The sequence below is a fragment of the Mobula hypostoma genome, chromosome 12 (genome assembly GCF_963921235.1).
Source record: "Mobula hypostoma chromosome 12, sMobHyp1.1, whole genome shotgun sequence".
Taxonomy (NCBI): Eukaryota; Metazoa; Chordata; class Chondrichthyes; order Myliobatiformes; family Myliobatidae; genus Mobula; species Mobula hypostoma.
In genome coordinates, this window is record NC_086108.1 from 79691553 (window position 1) to 79717349 (window position 25797).

General features: G+C 41.8%; 1 protein-coding gene across 1 annotated transcript in view; it reads right to left on the reverse strand.

Moving 5' to 3' along the window:
- The window catches only part of urod (uroporphyrinogen decarboxylase), a 62489-nt gene that overhangs the window by 12715 nt on the left and 23977 nt on the right, over positions 1-25797 (reverse strand). The window contains exons 6-7 of the mRNA XM_063064461.1: positions 25512-25673; positions 16597-16734 (exon numbers count right to left, since the gene is read on the reverse strand). Of these exons, the coding sequence (XP_062920531.1) occupies positions 16597-16734; positions 25512-25673 (300 nt within the window). The remainder of the gene's footprint in view (positions 1-16596; positions 16735-25511; positions 25674-25797) is intronic.

Consider the following 25797-nt stretch of genomic DNA (forward strand, 5'->3'; position numbering starts at 1 on the left):
AATTAAACAAGACAAGGACCATTTGTTTGAAAGAAAACATTGCAAAATTTATCAAAATTATAATACAGGAACAGAAAAAAATTCTGCAGATGCTGGAAATCCAAAGCAACAAACAAACACACACACACACACACACAGCAGGTCAGGTGGCATCCATGGAAATGAACAGTGACCATTTCAGTTTGAGCTTTCTTCAGGACTGGAGAAGAAGATGAAAAATGCCAGGATAAAAAGGGGGGAGGGTAAGGACCATAGCTAGAAGGTGCGGAGGGGAGCAGAGATCACAGAGATCAGCAGTGAGAGAGGATCTCACTAAATTCCTGTCAAAGTGCAGGTTTAAACTTCTTCAGGATAGACATGCCTTACAGTAGAGTAGCATGAACCACAGATTCTAGCTAATCTGTATCAAAGCTTCCTTTAAAAAAAACACATCTACAAGTGTGGAGGCTTGTTGGTTAATTTTCAGTAGCAGCTCATTTCTATGAGATTGCAGATGGTCAGACAGTGAGGACATAAATTTCACCATGAGCGGACACTTAGAATTGTCTAAAAGTCATTTATTTATGCAGCTTATGAATCATCTTCCTACATTCACTGTTTTGTGAATAGGATTTATTGTCAAATTTAGTGAGGTTCTAAATATGTTCCACTTAAAAGTAAAAAGAAAAATACCATTAGAATTGTGATAACGGATACCAAATCACAGCCAATTATACCATTTTTAATGAAAGGAAAACTGTGCTGATAAATGCAGTAATAAAGTTGAAGGAAGGAAGATGTTCAATCAGAGTTTGGATTCTGAACTATTTTTTCTTAGAGTGATGACTCAATGACCATGTGAGGAAATACACATACAAGCAATTATTTGCATTCAGAAACCATGAAAGTCTTCACTAGGGTGAGAGATGCAAGTCTGTGGATACTGCAGAACAATTTGACATTCAAAATAGCCTAAAGTCAATGTATTTTCTGTAACCCAAAGAGCAATAACTTACAAATCAAGGGCCTCAACTGCAGAATAGAATCTTCTAAAAACTAATTATTTATTTGAGGAACAAGATTACATGTCAGATCTAAACTACAGCAATGCTATCAGCACAATTGAAAACCATTAATGAGCACTTTTGTTCAAATGGAACAAAATGTTTATTTAATATTGCACTAAACAAAGGACTTGTGTTCACATTAAAGGGGTATTGTATCTGTGAAAAACATGTTTTGCAAGAAATGTTACTCCAGGTTTTTAACTGAATAGAGTGGACAGGGAAAATAAATCTAAATGAAGGAGCAAAAAGCACGTCAAACCAAACTCTTGCTTGACTGTGCCCTTTGAGAAATCTCACAACCAAATTTCAAACACAGCACAAAAATTCTTCAGCTCCATCTAGTGGTGCATGCAGAAATGGCAATTATATGGAGCTTTTCAAACCCTATCCTTGTTATATGTTGGGGATACGTTCCTTGCAGTCAACGCATAGTATGGAAAACACATAACGTGAATAATTATTTAAATGGAGAAAATAGGGATGCATTCTGGAGGGCTTCCTAAATATGTTTTATCTGTAATTTACTCACAAAAACAGTACCACAAGGCAACATTCGTAATATATTTAATCAATTTAAGATAATATTCAATGTAATAAATCACAGAAAGTTAACATACTAGGGTGTACAGTACTCACCAACAGTGGCAGGTGTGTTCACTCCGGGAGATGAGTGGCTGTTGTGGTGTCGGGCAGCTTTACATGGATGAGGTGGATGGTTGTGGGTCATCAGGATCATCAAGGACAGCAAGGGGTGAAGGAAGACTTACAGAACTCTCAGAACTGCCGGCAGCAGGAGACGACACCAGTTTGAAGAAAGTGGAAAGGGTTGTTTGCTTGCCAGCATTTTGTTGTTCAGCATAAATTTGCTTGTAGGGAAGAAGGATTGACTGCAGGGAACGACTGAAATGCTGACTCCATTCTAAACTTGGGTCCATGTCCATCGCCATTTGTGCCAAGTGTTCCACAGCCTTAAAAATTTCTGCTAGTTGCTTCACCATAAAGTTCTTCACCTGCAACTCGACACTTTCTTCTTCATTGTTATCACCTTCCGTCTGAGTTAAACGCAGAAGGTTATCCACACTTATTTCTTCATCACGAGAATCCAGGAGTTCTACCACATCAGCAGTCTCAAAATCTGAGAATCCTTCCCCACCAATTTTACGGCCCAGGGCCACACAATCCTGGACAGCTGCAAAAAAGCCCGGTCTCGTCTGCATTAAACACCTGCTTTGGTGTGATGCCTAACTCAGCTATCATAGCCCGCAACTGCAAAGGGTAGCGTTCAACAGCTTCGTGGTCAGCACTAGCTTGCTCACCATGCACAGCTAAGTTGTGAAGCTTGTGACAATTAACGAACTTAGGAAACCATCCCTTACTTGCAGTAAAGTTAACAATATCACTTGACACTTCCTCATTAGCCTCTGAACAAAGGCGACCACAAATTTCCAAGGCTTTCACACGAAGATGATCCGAACTGTGTGTTGTTTTTTTTCTTTGTTTCATGCTCAATGTACTAACTCAACATTTTCTCCATTTTTGTCATAATTGGGTTACGCACTTTGGTAACAATCTTTGAAGAGACTTGTGATGAATCAATCACTGCACCTTTTATTTTCTCAGCATTTTTCTTTATGTTTCTGATCGTGGACTCACCCAGGCTGAAGTAACGTTCCAGAGCTGTGTTACCTTCACCTGACGTGGCCCTGTTTATAATTTCCAACTTTTTTCCCCCCCAAGTGTTAAAGTGGTTCTCTGCCACTTGGCTGATGGCCCAGGACTTGACATAGGATGCTTAGGAGGCATAGTTAAATATTTCAAGCACAAAATCAGTGCACCGTAGGTAATAACAACAAAAGTTTAAGAGCGCAAGATCACACATCCACACGCTGCCAAAACCAATGCAAAACTGGCAGGAGTGAGACTGTGAGGCGTGCACACGTGACTTGTATTGGCTGGAAGGCAGTGCTTCTCGTCCCAACAGCCTCGCATAACTGTGAGTTTTGGACGCATATAAGGAGAAGTTGGCAGAAATAGGTCAACGCATAACTGTGAATCCGCATTGTCTGAAGACGCATATAACGAGGATAGGGTACTAGAAGACTAGACTACAATGTCAACTGCTTGCCTGTTAAAGTTGAAACTAGACCTCAGCCAATCTCCAGAATAATGAAGCTCAAAAAAAAGTTGATCACATTCTTTTCTTACCATAGGGCATAAATTCCATTTCAGTAGTGGGCAAGAGAAAACTGCATTTCCTCTTCGGAAGCTATCATCAAGTTTCCATTTGCCTTGCTTGGTAGTCTTGCAGTAGCTAGATTAATTCATCATTATTTGATATTAATCATGATTAATATCATGATTAACTTTCACTTCCTGCCAATCCAATCTGATCATTATCCTAGTCAATACCAATTAAGAATCTTCACTTCTCCCCACAGATACCAATTTAAGATCAAGCATTTAAATAAGTACCTTTCGGTATTGCCAATGTTAGAGCAGAAGTCACTCCAAATGCACATCAATTTACATTTCTTCTCCTAGATTGCAAACCTTATGCTAAACTCGTTGAAGCAATACTCAAGAGGAGTGCAAGGAATACCGGAGAAATAAAGAGGGAAATTAGAAGGAGATTCTGCAGATGCTGAAAATTCAGAGTAACACACACAAAATGCTGGAGGAACTCAGCAGGTCAGACACCATCTATGGAGAGGATTAAACAGTCAAGATTTCAGGCCGAGACACTTCAGGACCAGAAAGAAAGGGGGATGTAGCCAGAATAAGGAGGAGGGAGTGTTGTGAAAAGCTGGAAGGTAACAGGTGGAAAAGGTAAAGAACTGAAGAAGGAAGAGAGTGGACAATGGGAGAAAGGAAAGGTGAAGGGACACCAGAGGGAGGTGATAGGCAGGCATGGAGAAGGAGTGAGAGGAAAGGCAGAATGGGGATGAAAGAAGAGAGAAGGGGGAGGGGGAGGGGGTGGGGGAGAAGTTACCAGGAGTTAGAGAAATCGATGTTCATGCCATCAGGTTGGAGGATAATGTGTATAAGTTTTTAAAAATCTCAAAAATACAGTAAGAGCAAAACAATTAGGATCAGGTAAGTGGGTTGAACAAGTATTGTTAAAGTAGGTATGAAAGATACGATCAAAAGTGTTGTTCACATGGCTTCAAGAAATAACCTAAAAGGAACCTAAAGAATGGGAACATTGTGATAGACAATTCCACATGATATTAGGAGCAGAATTAGGCCATTTGGCCCAGCAAGTCTTCTCCACCATTCCATCATCACTGATTTATTATCTCTCTCAACCCCGTTCTCCATAACCTCTGATACCCTGACTAATCAAGAAACTATTAACATCTGCTTTAAATACACTCAGTGATTTGGCCTCCACAGCTGTCCATAGCAATGAATTCCAGATTCACCACCATCTGGCTTATGAAATTCCTCATCTCTGTTGTAAATGGACATCCCTCTATTCTGAGGCTGTGCCCTTGGTCCTAGACTCAACCACTATAGGAAACATCTTCTCCACATCCATTCTATCTCGGCCTTTCAACATTAAATAGGTTTCAATGAGATCCTCATCATTCTTCTAAACTCCAGCAAGCACAGGCCCAAAGCTATGAAATGTTCATACGTTAACCCTTTCATTCCTGGAATCATACCTGTGAACATTCTCTGGATGCTCCAATGCCAGCACACCTTTTCTTAGATAAGGGGCTCAAAACTGCTCACAATACTCCAAGTGCAGTCTGACCAATGCCTTATAAAGCCACAGCAATACACCCTTGCTGTTATATTCTAGACCTCTGGAAGTGAATGCTACATTGCATTTGCCTTCCTTACTACCGACTCAACCTGCAAGTTAACCTTTAGGGAATCCTGTGCAAGGACTTCCAAGTCACTTTGCACTCTGAGTTTTTAATTTTCTCCCCATTTAAAAAATAGACTACATGTTTATTCCATCTACCAAAGTCTTAACGATACACTTCCCTACACTATATTCCATCTGTCATTTTTCTCCCAATCTAATTCCATCTGCAGATTCTCTACTTCAACACTATCTGCTCCTTCACCTATCGTTGTATTGTCTGCGAACTTGGCCACAAAGCCATCAATTCTGTCAACCAAATGATTGACATGTAACATTAAAAGAAGCGGTCCCAATACCGACCCCTGCAGACACCACTAGCCACCAGCAGCCAACTAAAATAGGCCACCTTTCCCCTGGTTCTCACCTACCACCCCACCAGCCTCCGGGTCCAACATATTATTCTCCGTAACTTCTGTCACCTCCAACGGGATCCCACCACTAAGCACATCTTTCCCTACACCCCCCCCCCCCGCTTTCCGCAGGGATCACTCCCTACGCGACTCCCTTGTCCATTCGTCACCCCCATCCCTCCCAACTGATCTCCCTCCTGGCACTTATCCTTGTAAGCGGAACAAGTGCTACACATGCCCTTACACTTCCTCCCTTACCACCATTCAGGGCCCCAAACAGTCCTTCCAGGTGAGGCGACACTTCACCTGTGAGTCGGCTGGGGTGATATACTGCGTCCGGTGCTCCCGATGTGGCCTTCTATATATTGGCGAGACCCGACGCAGACTGGGAGACCGCTTTGCTGAACACCTACGCTCTGTCCGCCAGAGAAAGCAGGATCTCCCAGTGGCCACACATTTTAATTCCACATCCCACTCCCATTCTGACATGTCTATCCACGGCCTCCTCTACTGTAAAGATGAAGCCACACTCAGGTTGGAGGAACAACACCTTATATTCCATCTGGGTAGCCTCCAACCTGATGGCATGAACATCGACTTCCCTAACTTCCGCTAATGCCCCACCTCCCCCTCATACCCCATCTGTCATTTATTTTTATACACACATTCTTTCTCTCACTCTCCTTTTTCTCCCTCTGTCCCTCTGATTATTCCCTTGCCCAGCCTCTGGGTTCCTCCCCCCTTGTCTTTCTCCCTGGATCTCCTGTCCCATGATCCTCTTGTATCCCCTTTTGCCAATCACCTGTCCAGCTCTTGGCTCCATCTCTCCCCCTCCTGTCTTCTCCTATCATTTTGGATCTCCCCCTCCCCCTCCAACTTTCAAACCCCTTACTCACTCTTCCTTCAGTTAGTCCTGACGAAGGGTCTCAGCCTGAAACATCGACTGTACCTCTTCCTACAGATGCTGCCTGGCCTGCTGCGTTCACCAGCAACTTTGATGTGTGTTGCTTGAATTTCCAGCATCTGCAGAATTCCTGTTGTTTGCACCTTTATTCCCACATTTTGCCTTCTGCAATTCAGCTAATCTTCTATCCATGCTAGTGTCTTTCTGCAATACCATGGGCTCTCATCTTGTTAAGCAACCTTGTGTGGCACCTTGTCAAAAGTCTTCTGAAAATCCAAATAAATAACACCCACTACTTTGTCATGTGCCTCCGAATACCTCAAAACCTCATCCTTAATAATGGACTCCAATATCTTCCCAACTGCTGAAGTCAGTATAACTGGCACATAATTTCCTCTCTTTTGGCTCCCTACCTTCTTAAAGAGTGGAGTGACATTTGTAATTTTTCAGTGCTCCGGAACCATTCCAGAATTCTGGGGTGTAGTCCATCTGGTCCAGGTGACTGACACAAAATACTTCCCAAATTTGCCATTTCTTTGCTCCTCCATAACTTGGGGTAGCACGGTAGCGTAGTGCTTAGCACAACGTTTTGTAGCACCAGCAACACAGGTTCAGTTCCCAGCATTGTCTGAAAGGAGTTTGTACGTTCTTCCTGTGACCACATCGGTTTTTTCTGGGTGCTCTGGTTTCCTCCCACATTCCAAAGAAGTATTGGTTGGTAGGTTAATTGGTCATTGCAATTCGTCCCTTGATTAAGCTAGGGTTAAATTAAGGGCTGCTGGGCAGCGCAGCTCAAAGGGCCTATTCTACACTGTATCTCAATAAATAAATAAACAAATGACAACATCTCCAGCTTCATTTTCCAGCAGTCTGATATCTAAGCTCACCTCTCTCTTACTCCACACAGTATATCTGAAAAGCATTTGGTATCCTCTTTGATATTATTGCTTAGCTTAACTTAATATTTAATCTTTTCCCTCTTTTTGGCTTTTTATTGTTGCCTTGTTTTTTTAATAACTTCCCAAAATTCCATCTCCCCACTAATTTTTGCTATATTATCTTTTCCTTTTATATGTGTCTTTGACTTTCCTTGTCAGCCACAGTTCCTTCAGCATTCCTGGAATACTTCTTCATCTTTGGGTTGTTTCCATCTTGGATCTTGTGAGTAAGCCCCAGAAACTCCAGCAATTTTGCCATCATCGCTGATAATGTCCCCTTCCAATCAAGTTTGGCCAGCTCCCCTCTCATGCCTCTGTAATTCCCTTTACTCCACTGTAATACTGATACATCTGACTTTAGCTTCTCACTCTCAAATGGCAGGGTGAATTCTATCATATTATGATCACTGCCTCCTGAGGTTTCCTTTACTTCAAGTTCCCTTATCAAATCTGGTTCATTACACAAACTCAATCCAGAATTGCCTTTCCTCCAGTGCACTCAACCATCTTGTAGATGTTTTACAAATTCAGTTTCTTGGGATCCAGCACCAACCTAATTTTCCCTATCTATCTGAATATTGAAATCCACCCCCCCCCCACCACCAACTATCCTAATATTGCCCTTATCACATGCTCTTTCTATCTCCCGTTGTAATTTATATCCCATATTCGAAGGACTGTATATAACTACGTTTCTTTTTACCTTTGCAGCTTCTTAACTCTACCCACAAAGATTCTACATCTTCCAATCCTATTTTTTTTAAACCAAGAACCACCCCACCACCTCTACTTACCTGCCTGTCCTTTCGATACAAAATGTATCCTTGGATGTTAAGCTCCCAACTATGATTTTCTTTCAGCCACAACTCAGTGATGCCAACAACACCATACCTACCAATCTCTAATTGTGCTAAAAGGTTATCAACCTTAATCCATATGCTCTGTACATTCAAATATAACACCTTCAGTCCTGTATTCATTACCCTTATTGATTCTGCCCCCATGTTGCACTTCAACTCATCCGACTGACTGCAATTTTGACCTATCATTTCCCTATCCTTCCTAACAGTCTCACTACACAATGCATCAACTTGCATACCAAGCGCCCCATCCTCACCCTCCAGCCAATTAACTTAAATCCTCACCAACAACCCTAGCAAACCTGCCTGCAAGGATGAAAGTCCCCCTCGGATAAAGGTGTAACCTGTCCTTTTTTATACGGGTCATACCTTCTTCCAAAGAGATCCTAATGATTCAGGAATCTGAAACCCTGCTCCTTGCACCACTTCCTCGGCCACACATTCATCCTATTTCAGCCTTGACTAGCCTCTGGCACTAGGAATAATCTAGAGAATACTACCTTGGAGGTCCTGCTCTCCAGCCTTTTCCCTAACTCCTTAACCTCAATGCGCAGGACCCATTCTCCCTTTTTAACTACGTCATTGGTGCAAAGGATGACCATGAGCTCCTGGTGCTCATCCTCCCTCTTGAGAAACTTCTGCAGCTGCTCCAAGACAGCTTGGACCCTAGAACCTGAGCGGCAACACCCCGTCCTGGCACCTATGTCACAGTCACAGAACCTCCTGGACATCCAGGTCCCTTACCACTATCGTTCTGCCTGACTTTACCCTTCCCTGCTGAGCCCCCCGAGCCAGCCACAGTGCTACTGGCCTGGCTGCTGTTGCTGTCCCCCGATAGGTCAAATAGTCCAATTCAATATCAGAGAATGTATACAGCATACATTGTGACATTCACAGACATCCATGATACAAGAAACCCCATAGAAATATCCGAACCCCAAAGACCCTCTCCTCCCTCCCACGCACAAGCAACAGAAGCATCAACCTTCCTCCCACCCGCTTCTTGTATCAGCCCCGCCCCCAGCAGTGTCCAAAGAGGTATTTTTGTAAGTGACAAAAAAAATTACAGAACAAAGCCAAAATCTTACTATTTTATGTTTGGAGGGGGGATAAATTGCAGTAATACATGGGAGTATAAAACTCATATTTCAAATTGTTCTGGAAAGACGATTCATAAAGTTGAGCCACACGCCTCATTTTCGTAATATGCATCTAACAGAAAATGTGAATGGAGAGTGGAAGAGAATTGATTATGTTAGAGCAGTGGATGTGTTGTATATAGATTTTAATAAGGCATTTGAAAAGGTTCCCCATGGTAGGCTGGTTCAAAAAATTAGGAGGAATGGGATTCAGGGAAACCTGGTTGTGTGGATTCAGAACTGGTTTGTTCACAGATCGAGTGTATCCTGCCTGGATGTTGGTGACCAGCAGTGTCCCGCAGGGATCTGTTCTGGGACTACTGCTGTTTGGGATTCTTATAAATGACTTGGATAAGTAAGTGGAAAGGGAAGGGTGGTTTGTAAGTTTGCAGATGACACAAAGGTTGGTAGAGTTATGGATAGTGTAGAAGGTTGTTGAAGGTTACAAAGGGACATTGAAAGGATGCAGAGCTGCGCTGAGAGTTGGCAGATGGACTTCAATCTGGAAAAGTGTGGAAATAATTCACTTTGGAAGGTCAAATGAAAGCAGAGCATAGGGTTAATGTCAGGATTCTGAACAGTGTGGAGGAACGGGGGATCTTAGGGTTCACATCCATAATTTGTTCAAAGTAGTAGCTTTGTTTATAGAGTGGTTAATGGTGCTTGGTGCGTAAGCCTTCATTAGTGGGGGGGGGGGGAAGGAGGATTTCTTTCCAAGAGCCATGAGGTAATGTTGCAGCTTTAGAGCACACTTGAAGTATTGATCACCTCCTTATCGGAAGGATGTTGAAGCTTTAGAGATGGTGCAGAGATTTACCAGGATGCTGCCTGAATTAGAAAACATGTCTTAGTCATAGTCATAGAAACATAGAAACAAAGAAAATAGGTGCAGGAGGCGGCCATTCGGCCCTTTGAGCCTGCACCACCATTCAGTATGATCATGGCTGATCATCCAACTCAGAACCCTGCACCAGCCTTCCCTCCATACCCCGTGATCCCTTTAGCCACAAGGGCCATATCTAACTCCCTCTTAAATATAGCCAATGAACTGGCCTCAACTGCTTCCTGTGGCAGAGAATTCCACAGATTCACCACTCTCCGTGTGAAGAAGTTTTTCCTAATCTCGGTCCTAAAAGGCTTCCCCTTTATCCTCAAACTGTGACCCCTCGTTCTGGACTTCCCCAACATAGTCATACTTTATTGATCCCGGGGGAAATTGGTTTTTGTTACAGTTGCACCATAAATAATAATAGTAATAAAACCATAAATAGTTAAATAGTAATATGTAAATATGTAAATTGTGCCAGGAAATAAGTCCAGGACCAGCCTATTGGCTCAGGGTATCTGACCCTCCAAGGGAGGAGTTGTAAAGTTTGATGGCCACAGGCAGGAATGACTTCCTATGACGCTCTGTGTTGCATCTCGGTGGAATGAGTCTCTGGCTGAATGTACTCCTGTGCTCAACCAGTACATTATATAGTGGATGGGAGACATTGTCCAAGATGGCATGCAACTTGGACAGCATCCTCTTTTCAGACACCACCATCAGAGAGTCCAGTTCCATCCCCACAACATCACTGGCCTTACGAATAAGTTTGTTGATTCTGTTGGTGTCTGCTACCCTCAGCCTGCTGCCCCAGCACACAACAGGAAACATGATAGCACTGGCCACCACAGACTTGTAGAACATCCTCAGCGTCGTCCAGCAGATGTTAAAGGACCTCAGTCTCCTCAGGAAATAGAGGTGGCTCTGACCCTTCTTGTAGACAGCCTCGGTGTTCTTTGACCAGTCCAGTTTATTGTCAATTCGTATCCCCAGGTATTTGTAATCCTCCACCATGTCCACACTGACCCCCTGGATGGAAACAGGGGGCACCGGTACCTTAGCTCTTCTCAGGTCTACCACCAGCTCCTTAATCTTTTTCACATTAAGCTGCAGATAATTTTGCTCACACCATGTGACGAAGTTTCCTACCGTAGCCCTGTACTCAGCCTCATCTCCCTTGCTGATGCATCCAACTATGGCAGAGTCATCCGAAAACTTCTGAAGATGACAAGACTCTGTGCAGTAGTTGAAGTCCGAGGTGTAAATGGTGAAGAGAAAGGGAGACAAGACAGCCCCCTGTGGAGCCCCAGTGCTGCTGATCACTCTGTCTTATGAAGACAGGTTGAGTAAACTAGGGGTTTTCCCTTTGGAGATAAGGAGGATGAAAGGTGACTTGATAAAGGTGTAAAAGATGATAAGACTGTAAGACCATAAGAGGCATACAAGATAATAAGATGATAAAGTGGACAGTCAGAAACATTTTCCAAGGGCAGAAATGGATAATATGAGGCAAAATAACTTTAAGGTATTTGGAGGAAAACATGGGTGGTGGGGGGGGAACATCAGACAAAGTTTTTTTTAAGAAAGACAGAGTGGTAGGTGTGTGGAATGTGCTGCTAGGGGTCATGGTAGAGACAGATACAACAGGGTATTTAAGGTGCTCTTAGACAGGCACATGGATGAAAGTAAAATGGAGGGCTATGTGGGAGGGAAGGGTTAGATTGATCTTGGAGTGGGTTAAAGGGTCCACACAACATGTCTGAGGGAAAGGTCTGTACTGTGCTGAACTGTTCTATGTCAAAGATATTTTCGCTGAATTGTTATTCTTCATTATTTGTAGATAAGCAAGTCACTGCAGCAAGCACCAAGGACATTTTGTGGGCTGGATTACTAGGAAAGTCTGCAGTGGAATATATCCTAAAAAGGTTTCTAAAACTAGTGTTTAGATATTATTTTTGGTTCAAATATACAACATTGGTCCTCAAAGGAGCATTCAGATGAAAGCTGCAGCAAGGCCCATTGTTTGGCACATATACACAAAAACAAAAAATCATTGCGCAATGTTTGAAGAGCTCATAGCATAACTTTTAACCACTTCAATTGATCAACTCCCTACGGCAGATTTTTCCTTCTCTTGAAACGCCTGCTGGACTTACAACTATGTCTCGGAGGGATGCTCCTATTGTGCAATGTATTTCTGTCAGTCATTGAAGTTCAAGGAGTATGTCTGAGATTACAGCAAGATAAAGAGCAAGGAAAATGTAATCATTTCCTGGTCCCAAAAAAATCCATTTAAAAAAAAACAGGTTATTCAGCCAAGACCTTTTCAAGATGAAACACAACAGATTAAAGCAATACGTACCCTGCCTAATTCTAAACGTTCCCCCCCCCCACCCATCAATAACCACCAGCCATTCATAGAACAGCACAGCAGAAGATAGAGGCTATTTTCTCCATCAAGACTAATTCATAGATTACTCCTGATCCATCCACTCAACTACAGTTCCTGCAGTTTTCCCTTTATAGCATTTATCCAATTCACATTTGAAGTCGGCCATTAAATCTTTTTCCAATGCCTTTTCAGGCAAAGCAATCCAAGTTTATCAGATTGGGTAATTTGTTATAAAAACCATTCAAACCAGTAGGATTAGGCTATTTGGCCCTTGGAACTTGCATTGAATTAAACCATGGGCAATCTGATTGTAACCTCAGTGTGGTCACCTTCATTCTCTTACTAATAAATATCTACTCTAATTTATATATATTGAGATTCTACTTCAACTTTGAGAGTTCCATAAACTCATGACTTCACGTTTCTGCCGCCACTCTTGAACAGTGACCTATAATTCCAGTGCAAGAGGAAACATACTCAATGCATCCACCCATCCTGTCATGATCCCATATGTTTCAATCAAGCCATTTCTTTCAAGTTTACATTCCAGTCAATAAAGTCTTGCTTTTTCAATTTTTCCTCAGATACAACTTGCCCCTTTCAAAAGTAGAGTAGCCATGATTTTTGTGAATCATGCTGCAAGACGCTGTTTCCTCTGTATTTGACACCACTGTCATTGAATTAATTACCAGAGGTGACGAAGCCAAATACCACCAGGGAGTAAACAAGTCAGTGAACTGGTGCAATCAGAACAACTTGGATCTGAACGCTCTCAACTGTGGAGGTGTATATTGTCTTCATGAGAAATGTGTCTCCTCTCCATTCACTCATCATTAGCAACTCTCCTGTCAGCACCATTTCAACAGTCAGGTTCCTGGGGATCATTATTTCACAGGATCTCATGTGGAACTGTATCTCCTTCATTAACAAAAAGGCTTGGCAGAGCATGTACTTCTAAAAATCCATCTTCCCCGGAACAAACAGGTACAAATCTACACTGCCATCATAGAGAGCATCCACACATCAGCCATCATCACTATCAGGTTTGGTGCAGCATCGTCTCACAATATACAAGAACTACAGCAAACTGTCAGGTCAGCTGGAAAGGTCATTGGCTGCAATCTACCATCACTGCAGTACAGTACTAGTAAATGCCCAGGACAAAGCGGGCAGGAAATCATTGTGGACACTACCCTCCCAGCAAATTTCCAAAAGCTCCCCACCTCCCACTATCTATTACCCCAATCACTGCACTGCATTCACTTTAGACTACTTTTTATAATGTACTGTTGGTAGTTATGTATATTTTATTTCATATCCGTACTTTAGTATCCAACTTTATTTTTACATAACACTTTGTAATTGTTGACTGTTCTTGTCGCCTGTCATGCCAACACACCACAGCAAATTCCTATACATGCAAATGGACATGGCAAATAAAGTTACTCCTTGATTTCAGAGCTCTGTAGTTTAAGTGTTGCATTTTAAATTTGCCTGCCAAATGAACAATTTACATTTTCCACATTGTGCTCGCTTCATCAGTTCTTTGTGCACCTGCTTAACCTATCTGTATCCCTTTGAAGCCTTGTCATCAACAAATTAAGCAATTTTCATTTATGTGCCAATTCATTTATATAAAAACTGTGAAATAAAACAATCACCAGATCCCTGTGGCACACCACTTGTTACATTTTGCAAAATTGACCCATTTATATACATTTATCCTTATCAGCCAACCCATCCTGCCAAAATATTGCCTCAGTGAGCTTATTTTCTGTAATAACCATTAATGTTACATCTTATCAGATGCCTTCTAGAAATCTTAGTAAATCTACCAGCTCCTATTTATCTTCAAAATACAACTTCTTTAAAGAACTCTAATAAATTGGTCAAATATGATCTCCCTTTCACAAATCCAGAAAAGCAAATAAACACTTGACAAATAAAACAGAAAGCTGGAAGTTATAATAAGTTTAACAGCTGAAAAGAAGCAAGCTGGGTATAATTGGCAAATGCTATACTTGCTTTATACTTGTGCCTGTAAGGCTACGCACAGCTCCTATAGCATATTTCAGTTTGCTAATATTTTCAGCTTGGAATTGTTGAGGAAACAATGAATTCAAAATTGTATCAAGACATTTTACAGGAGAATGTTAGGGTAGCAGTCCGTCACCGGAAGCTGATTAGAAGTTGGATAATGCAACAAGACAATGATCCGAAATACAAGAGTAAATCAACAACAGAATAGTTTAAGAGGAAGAAAATTCGAGTCAAAAGTCCTGATCTTGATCCTATAGAAATGTTGTGGAAGGATTCAAAGTAAGCAGTTCACGCAAGGAAGCCCATCAATATCCCAGAATTGAAGCAGTTTTGTAAGGAGGAATGGCCTAAAATTCCTAAAAGTCGATGTGCAGGACTGAGAAACAGTTGCTGGAATTGTTTAGTTGAAGTTATTACTGTATAAGTAGGTTAAACCAGTTACCGAAAGCAAGTTTCAGAGACTTTTTTTCCCAACAAATACATGTAATATTAGATAATTTTCTCATTAAATAAATGAACATGTATAATATTTTTGCGTTATTTATTTAATTGGGCTCTCTTTATGTAGCTTTAGGATTTACGTGGAGATATGATCATATTGGTTACATTTATGCAGAAATAATGAAAATTCTACATGGTTCACAAACTTTCTAGCATCACTGTAGTTAAATGACAATAAACTTGACTTAACCTGACTTTTCAATTCAGACTCCCTTCCCTATTCATCTACCGTCCTTCAACTCATGCACATTGTCCATATGTACAAAAATGCTAAGGTTGGGACAAGTTGCTTGTCAGTTTTGTTAAAAGACAGAATGACGCTTGGGAAGAGGAGTACAAAATAAAACAAAAGCTAGAATAAAATCTCTGGGATACTTCATCTCCACAATTTCTCAGCTGTTTTCGATCAATGTTCCGATATTTCTAAGTTGACATGAAAAGAAATAAATATATATAGACAGATGGTAGGAAATACTTTCCATGGCAAGGGGAAAATTTAAACTAATATTTTCAATTTTTAAAAATTACACTACATAACACAGATGGTATTATTAAGAAACATACTTGAAGTCTGAGATTTGTTTCTGCTGTCTCAAGTCTTCATAATGTCATTTAAAAAATTCCTTTCCCATCATGAAATCCTGTTGAGTCTGCAAACATGCCCAGTGTTCCAGTTGCTCGTCAATCCAGTGAATTTACAGATCTGCAGGTCTGTTCATTAAGTCTTTCATATATGAATTTAATTTTAAAATACAAATTTAATCCTATTTTCTATTACATGAAAGTGTTTTCCCTTCCTCATTTAAAAGAGAAACTTACTTTTAATTCCATGAAGTGTTGTGTCAGCTGTTTTTTTCTGTGACAGCACATCTGTGCAGATGAGATTCTGATATTGTTAGACTTTTATGCTGGTGCTCTCATTTAAATGAGGAACTCCAAACTCTTTTAAAGGGTGCAGGGGTCACCTTATGTATATGTAAAGATATGATAGAAGAGTGGAAAAAAAAGCCGACTACTGAGGAATTTCAAATAAAGAAGATAGATTACTCCGCATTGTCTCATGGGATTAACTAATAGTATTTTATAATTTTAAATGAAATAAAAAAGTAGCTGTCTAGGCAAAAAGAGACAGGAGCAGATTTAAGCATTCAGAATTGAATCTTTCATTTTAATAGCGCACCATAGTAAAGGGCTTTAAGATTCTGATTTCTGCATATTGGCCCATTTAGTTAATAAGGCAACAATAATGCAGTTGAGTAACTTTGTTCTTCATTCTCATCTTTCATTCCAAACAGACCAATGGGGGACGGCAAGTTAGTTAATACCAATGTTGACTTCAAAGCCATGATTTATGTTGTATACAAAATGGCTTACAGGAGATTGAATTAATGATCAAATACTACAGGCTATTATAATCTATAATGTACTAAAGATCAAATGCCAAAACTAAGATCAGACTAAGAATATAAGCTTTCACAAGTGCAGTAATGTAGAATAATTGCAAGAGCTTCCAAAAAAACAGACAAGGGAAAGAAATGAGACCATGAAATTACTCTGAAGGTTTATCTGCTATGCTCCTAAGATACAAAAGTAAATGGTTTCTAAACCAAAATACAAAGTAAATACAGTTTGACCAGATAGAGCTTTAAATAAATGTCATGTAGAAAGAATAGACTACTAAATAAACATCTTCCAAAGATACTGCAAGAAAGATGAGCTACCTTACCATTGGCACTTGATTTATTGCTGAGGCCTTTAGTTTTTCCTTTACTTGTTGGGCAATCTCTCTGAGGTAGGGGAGAGAAAATTCCCTGAACTGCTCATATCCCAAATGGCCAGCATGAGATTCAAACACTTGCAGCGCCTGTGAAACAAAAAAAGGAAGTTATTTCAAAGAAGAGAGAAATAAAATACATCAGAAACTCTGATACAACATTTTATTCATAATTCTTTCTAGTACAAGGTCACCAGCCTTCACTAACCCATAATCAAATCTCATTTTCAACATATATCAACCACAGATTTTTCATTCTGCTTTTAAAGAGCAACATGATCTTGTTGAACGGTGGGGCAGACTTGAGGGGCTGATTGACCAATTTTGAATCATGCCTCTTATACTGTCAGCATTTGACAAAATCAAGCACTGTTTTATTCTTGTAAAAAATACTCACACACATGCACTTTCTTGTAGGGATCAGTGTAAATTTGATGCAGAAGTCATGGCTAATTTTTCGTCCTTTGTTCTGAAGGCACTGGGGCAGCTTCTGAGGAGCCACTACCAAGGCACAGCTGATAGCAACTAATAGTACTGACAAGGGGTCGATGCTAGCTCCTATAAGCTTCTGGTTCTGCCAGTCAGAAAATAATCTTAAATCAGAAACAAGAGGTTCTGTAGATGCTGGAAATGCAGAGTCATCATCATCATTATGTGCTGTGTCCTATGACGTGGGTGATCATGGTCTATGACAATGATTGTTCTTGGGAAATTCTACAGAAGTGGTTTGCCACTGCCTTCTTCTGGGCAGAGTCTTTACAAAACTTGGAGGGTGGCTAATGTAACCCCACTTTTTAAAAAAGGAGGGAGAGAGAAACCGGGGAATTATAGGCCGGTTAGCCTAACGTCGGTGGTGGGGAAACTGCTGGAGTCAGTTATCAAGGATGTGATAACAGCACATTTGGAAAGCGGTGAAATGATCGGACAAAGTCAGCATGGATTTGTGAAAGGAAAATCATGTCTGACGAATCTCATAGAATTTTTTGAGGATGTAACTAGTAGAGTGGATAGGGGAGAACCAGTGGATGTGGTATATTTGGATTTTCAAAAGGCTTTTGACAAGGTCCCACATAGGAGATTAGTGTGCAAACTTAAAGCACACGGTATTGGGGGTAAGGTATTGGTGTGGGTGGAGAATTGGTTAGCAGACAGGAAGCAAAGAGTGGGAATAAACGGGACCTTTTCAGAATGGCAGGCGGTGACTAGTGGGGTACCGCAAGGCTCAGTGCTGGGACCCCAGTTGTTTACAATATATATTAATGACTTGGATGAGGGAATTAAATGCAGCATCTCCAAGTTTGCGGATGACACAAAGCTGGGTGGCAGTGTTAGCAGTGAGGAGGATGCTAAGAGGATGCAGGGTGACTTGGATAGGTTGGGTGAGTGGGCAAACTCATGGCAGATGCAATTTAATGTGGATAAATGTGAAGTTATCCACTTTGGTGGCAAAAATAGGAAAACAGATTATTATCTGAATGGTGGCCGATTAGGAAAAGGGGAGGTGCAACGAGACCTGGGTGTCATTATACACCAGTCATTGAAAGTGGGCATGCAGGTACAGCAGGCGGTGAAAAAGGCGAACGGTATGCTGGCATTTATAGCGAGAGGATTCGAGTACAGGAGCAGGGAGGTACTACTGCAGTTGTACAAGGCCTTGGTGAGACCACACCTGGAGTATTGTGTGCAGTTTTGGTCCCCTAATCTGAGGAAAGACATCTTTGCCATAGAGGGAGTACAAAGAAGGTTCACCAGATTGATTCCTGGGATGGCAGGTCTTTCATATGAAGAAAGACTGGATGAACTGGGCTTGTACTCGTTGGAATTTAGAAGATTGAGGGGGGATCTGATTGAAACGTATAAGATCCTAAAGGGATTGGACAGGCTAGATGCGGGAAGATTGTTCCCGATGTTGGGGAGGTCTAGAACGAGGGGTCACAGTTTGAGGATAGAGGGGAAGCCTTTTAGGACCGAGGTTAGGAAAAACTTCTTCACACAGAGAGTGGTGAATCTGTGGAATTCTCTGCCACAGCAAACTGTTGAGGCCAGTTCATTAGCTATGTTTAAAAGGAAGTTAGATATGGCCCTTGTGGCTACAGGGGTCAGGGGGTATGGAGGGAAGGCTGGGTTCTGAGTTGGATGATCAGCCATGATCATAATAAATGGCGGTGCAGGCTCGAAGGGCCGAATGGCCTACTCCTGCACCTATTTTCTATGTTTCTATGTTTCTAAAACAGGTCACCCCAGCCACTATTGATAATTTTCAGAGATTGTCTGCTTGGCGTCAATGGGCACATAACCAGGATTAGTGATAGGCACCAGCTGCTCATATGACCATCCACCATCTCCCATGCTCCCATGGCTTCGTGTGACATTCACTGTTGGGGGGCGGGGGGTGGGGGGAGGCTAAGCAGGTGCTACACCTTGCCTCAGGGTGACCTGCAGCTAGCGAAGAGAAGCAGTGCCCTACATCTCCTGTGGCAGAGATGTATCTCCATGTCACCACTCCAGGAAATTCAGAGTAGTGTACACAAAATGGTAGAGGAACTCAGCAGGTCAAGCAGCATCTATGGAAAAGCATCGAGAGAGACAGGAAGAGGACAGCCATCCGCAGTACCACTGATGCAGCAGAGAGGGCCTCAAGATGGCTGTGGTTCAAAAGAGGAAAGCCAAGGAGTCATAAGTAGCTAGCCACCTGATCTAGGGTCTGATCAGCCCCGGCTGGGTCACCTGGAGGAGGGTGTATGATGTTGAAAGACCCGAAACACCTGATGATTCCAGGAATATCACTGAAGATGTGTCCAGAGGCATCAATAGATGTACGCACACAGAAAAGAATACAGAGTCGATGTTTCAGACAGAAACCCTTCATCGGGACACGGAAGTCCTTTTTATGAAGCTATCACTTTGGTTGGTGGACATGTGATAGCAGGGTTGCTCATGTATAAATCATCTCAACTGGGAACCTATTGTAAACTATATCATTTTTATTACAAATATCAAGATTAGAGTACAAGATGTGGGGAAACTCACTGCCTCTTCCAAATCGCAGCCTTGCAATTCATCTCAGTAAGTAATCACAGAGCTGATATCACATGGCAGGAAGGCTATTCGGTTAGATTCTATACTAGTTCTAAGCAAGATCCATAGTGCTAACCTTACTTCCTTACCCTTTTTTCATTGCCCTAACAATTCATTCCTCTTAGATAATTTTGCAGCTCACTTTTGAATGATCCAATTGAATGACTTACCAGCAGTGCATTCCATAAGACCATAAGACATTGGAGCAGAATTAGACTATTTGGCCCATCAAATCTGCTCCACCATTCCATCATAGCTGATTTATTATCCCTCTCAAGTCGAGTCTCAACTTCATCCTCCTGCCTTCACCCTTTGATGTCCTGTTTGATCAAGAACCTATCAACCTTGGCCTTAAATATACCCAGTGACTTGGACTGCACATCTGTCTGTGGTAATAAATTCCATAGATTCACCACCCTCTGCCTAAAGAAATTTTTTCCACATCTGTGTTCTAATCAGATGTCCCTCTATTCTGAAGGTGTGTCCTCCGGTCCTACTCTCCCCCATTACAGGAAACATCCTCTCCACATCCACTCTATCTAGGTCTTTCAATATTCAATGGTTTCAATGACATCACGCCCTTCATTCTTCTAAACTCCAGTGAGTTCAAACGTAGAGCCATCAAATGCTCATATATTAACCCTTTCATTCCTCCAATGCAAGCACTAATTTTCTTTGATAAGGGACCCAAAACTGCTCTCAATACTGCAAGTGTGGTCTGACCAATGCCTTATACAGCCTTAACATTACATCCTTGCTTTTGTATTCTAGTCCTTTTGAAAGGAATGCTAACTTTGCATTTGCCTTCTTAACACCAACTCAACCTGCAAGTTAACCTTTAGGGAAACGTGCACTCAGACTCCCAAGACCCTTTGCATCTCTGATTTTTGAATTTTTTACCCATTTTGAAAATAGTCCACATCTTTATTGCTTCTACCAAAATGTATGACCGTACACTCCCCTACACTATATTCCACCTGCTACTTCACTGCCCATACTCCCAATGTGTCTAAGTCCTTTTGCAGACACCCTGCTTACTCAACACGACCTGCCCCTCCACCCATTCAGGGCCCCAAACAGTCCTTCCAGGTGAGGCAACACTTCACCTGTGAGTCGGGTAGGGTGATATACTGCGTCCAGTGCTCCCGATGTGGCCTTTTATATATTGGCGAGACCCGACGCAGACTGGGAGACCGCTTTGCTGAACATCTACGCTCTGTCTGCCACAGAAAGCAGGATCTCCCAGTGGCCACACATTTTAATTCCACATCCCATTCCCATTCTGACATGTCTATCCACGGCCTCCTCTACTGTAAAGATGAAGCCACACTCAGGTTGGAGGAACAACACCTTATATTCCATCTGGGTAGCCTCCAACCTGATGGGATGAACATCGACTTCTCTAACTTCTGCTAAGGCCCCACCTCCCCCTCGTACCCCATCTGTTACTTATTTTTATACACACATTCTTTCTCTCACTCTCCTTTTTCTCCCTCTGTCCCTCTGAATATACCGCTTGCCCATCCTCTGGGTGCCCCCCCCCTTGTCTTTCTTCCCGGACCTCCTGTCCCATGATTCCTCTCGTATCCCTTTTGCCCATCACCTGTCCAGCTCTTGGCTCCATCCCTCCCCCTCCTGTCTTCTCCTATCATTTTGGATCTCCCCCTCCTCCTCCAACTTTCAAATCCCTTACTCAGTCTTCCTTCAGTTAGTCCTGATGAAGGGTCTCGGCCTGAAACGTCAACTGCACCTCTTCCTAGAGATGCTGCCTGGCCTGCTGCGTTCACCAGCAACTTTTATGTGTGTTACCCATTTTTAATATTGTCCACAGTCTTGGCCAAAAGGCCATTAATTCATGTGGAACGCCACTAGCCACCAGCTGCCAACCAGAAAAGGCTCCCTTTATTCCCACTCTTTGCCTCCTCACAGAACGCCAATCTCCTATCCATGCTAGCATCTTTCCTTCAATAGCATGGGCTCCTATCTTGTTAAGCACCCCTATATGCAACACCTTGTCTTCCGAAAATCCAAATAAACAACACCTACTGACTCTCCTTTGTCTATCCTACCTATTATTTCCTCAAAGAGTTTCAACAGATTTGTCAGACAAGATCTCCCCTTGACAAAACCATAGCTGGTCGGTGGTGTAGTCATCAGACAAGGCAAATAGTCCCGAGTTTGAGTCCGGCCGGCTCCTTGCACACTTTCCATCCATGCTGGGTTGAAAGTTAAAAACTAGAGTCAAACGCCACAGGAGCGGCAAAAATGCTGCCCGGTGCACCACAAGGCGTCAAAAGGAACAACAATAAAACCATGCTGACTTTGGCTTCTTTTGTCATGCGCCTCCAAAACCTCATACTTAATAATAGACTTCAACATCTTTTCAACCACTGAAGTCAGACTAACTGGCCTATAAATTCCTTTCTTCTGCCTCCATCTCTTCTTAAAGAGTAGAGTGACATTTACAATTTCACAGTCCTCTGCAACCAGTCCAGAATCTTGTGATTTTTGGAAGTTTATTACTAATGCCTCCACAGTCTCTTTAGCTACCTCTGTCAGAACCCTGGAGTGAAGTCCATTTGCACACACTCCAGACACTAACCACTTGTCAGAAAAAGGTGCCTCCTTTGTACTTTTAGCCATGTCCAGAGTATTGAGCCTTTTGCTAATGGGAGTGGCTTCTCTCCTTTAACCCCGTTTAGACCCTCATTACTTTTGACACTTTCATCAGGACCCCTCAACCTCAAACCCCTCTGCACCAAGAGCAGCTCAATTTCTCCAGTCTATCCACAAAGACCTTCACTGTTGGAATTGTTGAACAAAATCTTTTACTGCACCTTCACATCTTTGCCGAACTCCAGCATCCGGAACTGGAATCAAAAATCCAGTTGTGGCCAGTGTTTTTAAAAAAAAGTGCCAAGACAATTCCTCACAGTTAAAACCTCAAAACAACTTGGAAAACCAAAAAAAAAAAAGAGGCACCTCCTGTCAATGAAGCAGGAGATATTCCTCTAGATCTTATTCCAGTTTTGATCTATTGTCTGAGGCTGTCAAGTAAATTGACAATGGTGCCATGAAACCCAGATTACAAGAGCGTTATATCCATCAAGTCACTCGCCCATAGAACTTATGGCAATATAATAATATAGCCAAAAAGATTAGAGTTAGAGTTATACAGCATGGAAACAGGCCCTTTGGTTCAACTGGTCTTTCCTCCCTATTGGTCTCAGTTGCCAATGCTTGGCCCATAACACACCAAGCCCCTCCCTCCAAGTGCCTGTCCATATGCTGCTTAAATGTGGAAACTGCATCTGCCTCAACCACTTCCACTGGCTGCTCATTCTAGCTACGCACTACCCTCTCAGCTCTCATTTAAATCTCTCCCTTTTAATCTTGCACCTGTACCCTCTAGTTTTAGACTCAGTGCTGAAGACTGTGACTGTCCGCCTTATCCATGCCCCTCATGATCTTATAAACTACTACGAGGCCACTCATCCTTCTACAACAACCCAGCAAATTAATATCCAACTTGGCCAATCGCTCCCTATAACTCAAGCCCTCTAGTCCAGGCAAGATCCTTGCAAGTCTCTTCTGCCCCCTCTCCAGCATGACAATGTCCTTCCTACAACAGAAACTGTACACAATACTCCAAATGCTGCCTCACCAAGACTTGTACAACTCATTTCCCTACTCTTGAACTTGATGGCCCAATTAATAAAGACTAACAGGCTAAACATCTTCTTCATCACCTTGTCCACTTGGGGGCATTTTTGATTGACAACACTTAGTGCTCTGCCATTCAATGCACAAGTCCTACCCTGACTTGACTGTCCAAAATGCATCACCTCACACTTATCCATTTGTCATTTCTCAGCCCATCTCCCCAACAGATCAAGATTTCTGTAATTCATTATAATCTGCTTCACTTATCATCATGACCCCCCCCAACTCTGTATCATCAGCAAACTTCCCAATCCTGCCTTGTTCATTTACATCCAAATCATTTAGATAAAAATGAATAACAGAAGTCCCAATACTGACTCCTGGAGCACCCACTAGCCACAGACCTCCAGTCAGAATCAGCCTTCAACCATCATCCTAGGCTTCCCATCATCTAGCCAATTGTAGATCCACTTTGCATGTTCCCTCTGAATCCAATACATTCTATCCTTCCACATCAGCATGACATGCGGGACCTTCTCAAAGGCCTTACTAGCGTCAACACTGACGATATCCACTGCCTTAACTTCACCCATCCCTTCAGTTGAAACACTTCAAGATTTGTCAGACAAGACCCTCTATACACAAAACCATGCTGACTCTTCATGATAAGGCCTTGACTACCCAAGCGAAGGTAGTTCTTGTCCTCAATCTCCTCCAGTAACTTCCCTATAACTGAAATCAGGCTCATCAGCTTGTCCTCGCTATCCTTCTTGAACAATGGAACATCATTAGCCATCCTCCAGTCTTCTGGATTTCACCAGTGGCTAATGAAGAAACAAATCTCTACAAAAGCCTCCATAATTTCTTCCCTGCACTTGGTCAGGCCTTAGAGATTTTCTCAACTTAATGCACTTCAAAGCTGTAAATACCTCCTTCCTCATAACAGACTTTTGATCCAAAACTTTACAACTTGTTACCCTCATTTCTCTGACATCTGTATTATTCTCCTTAGCAAACACCAAAGAGAAATAGACATTAAATATCCCATCCTTCTGTAGCTCCACACATCGGTGACCCTAGTCACCCTTTTACTGTTAATTGCAAAGGCATCAAATCATTCTCACAGATAGGCAATGATAAAAAAAACAGTAACAGTTGCTAAACCAGTCTCTTAGGCAATCCATATGCAGCTATGCAAAGTTCACTTCCATTATTTGAATGAAGTACATAGTACAATTGTTCAATAAAGCAATACCTACAAACTCAAATCCATTACATCAACAATGCATAAATGAGATTGTTGCTGACAGGATTGCAGTAAAATTGACTGCTCCAAGTAACACAGCTTCTTAAAGAGGATATACAGAATGCACACACTATTTTTCTCTTATGTTCCAAATGGGCCTGTCTCAGCACATAGCAACATTGTGATTAAGCATATCAGCCATCAAATTTCTTGAGGAAGATAGCTGTATGGACTGAAGTTATTACCCCAGTAAATGGCCATAGTATAAAATTTTAAACGAAAGGTGTCCAATAATGGTGCGGTATCAAACTATAAATAATAAAAAACTCAACAATTCCTTTTCCTTCCCTACAGATGCTGTTTGACCTGTTAGGTTCCTCAAGCTGTTTGTTTTATTTTGCTCCAATTCTGCTTCAAAAGAACGTTATTGATTGAGGATTAGGAAGGAACCATGAAAACTCCATTAGTGCCTAATAATGTTACCTCCCAAATGGAGACTGAAACTTTTTAGCTTTCATAGCTGATTGTCACATAATCTTCGTCCATCTAACGCCCATCAAGCTTCTTTAACCTTATTGCTGAACATGCACAACATTCAAGACTGTGTGTAAGTGCTGCCACCCAGTGGTGATTTTTTGATATTGCCAGGCAGTATCAAAATGAAGTTCAAAGCTCAATAGTGTTAGCATCATCATTCCTAACTTTCAGTTTGGAAGCAATAGAACAACAGCTTCCTATTTGAAGTACCTGTCAATTCCTGAACAAGGATAACAAATACTCAAGAGCACTGCTGTTCCATCACAAAAATGACTGTCACAGAAAATATAAATAAATGTTGATTCTGAAGGAATTTGATTAAAAAGATTGAGCTATCCCTTACCTGAGCTCCTGCTGCCACTTGTCCCACCAGATAATTAATGATAACATTGGTGAGAATTTTCAATAGTTTATGACAGACTAGAGGATGTTGATATAGCCAGCGTTTTGCTTTCGACATTGTATTTGAGCCACCTCCTTCTATCATGTAAGCCATCAAAGTCCACTATAAGAAATAAAATGAAACTCATTTTCCAATTATTTATTGTAACTAACAACTCATTTTTAATTACTATTCATCCCTCCTGAAAAACAAAAAGATTATAGGGCTTGGCAGATGGAAAGGAATC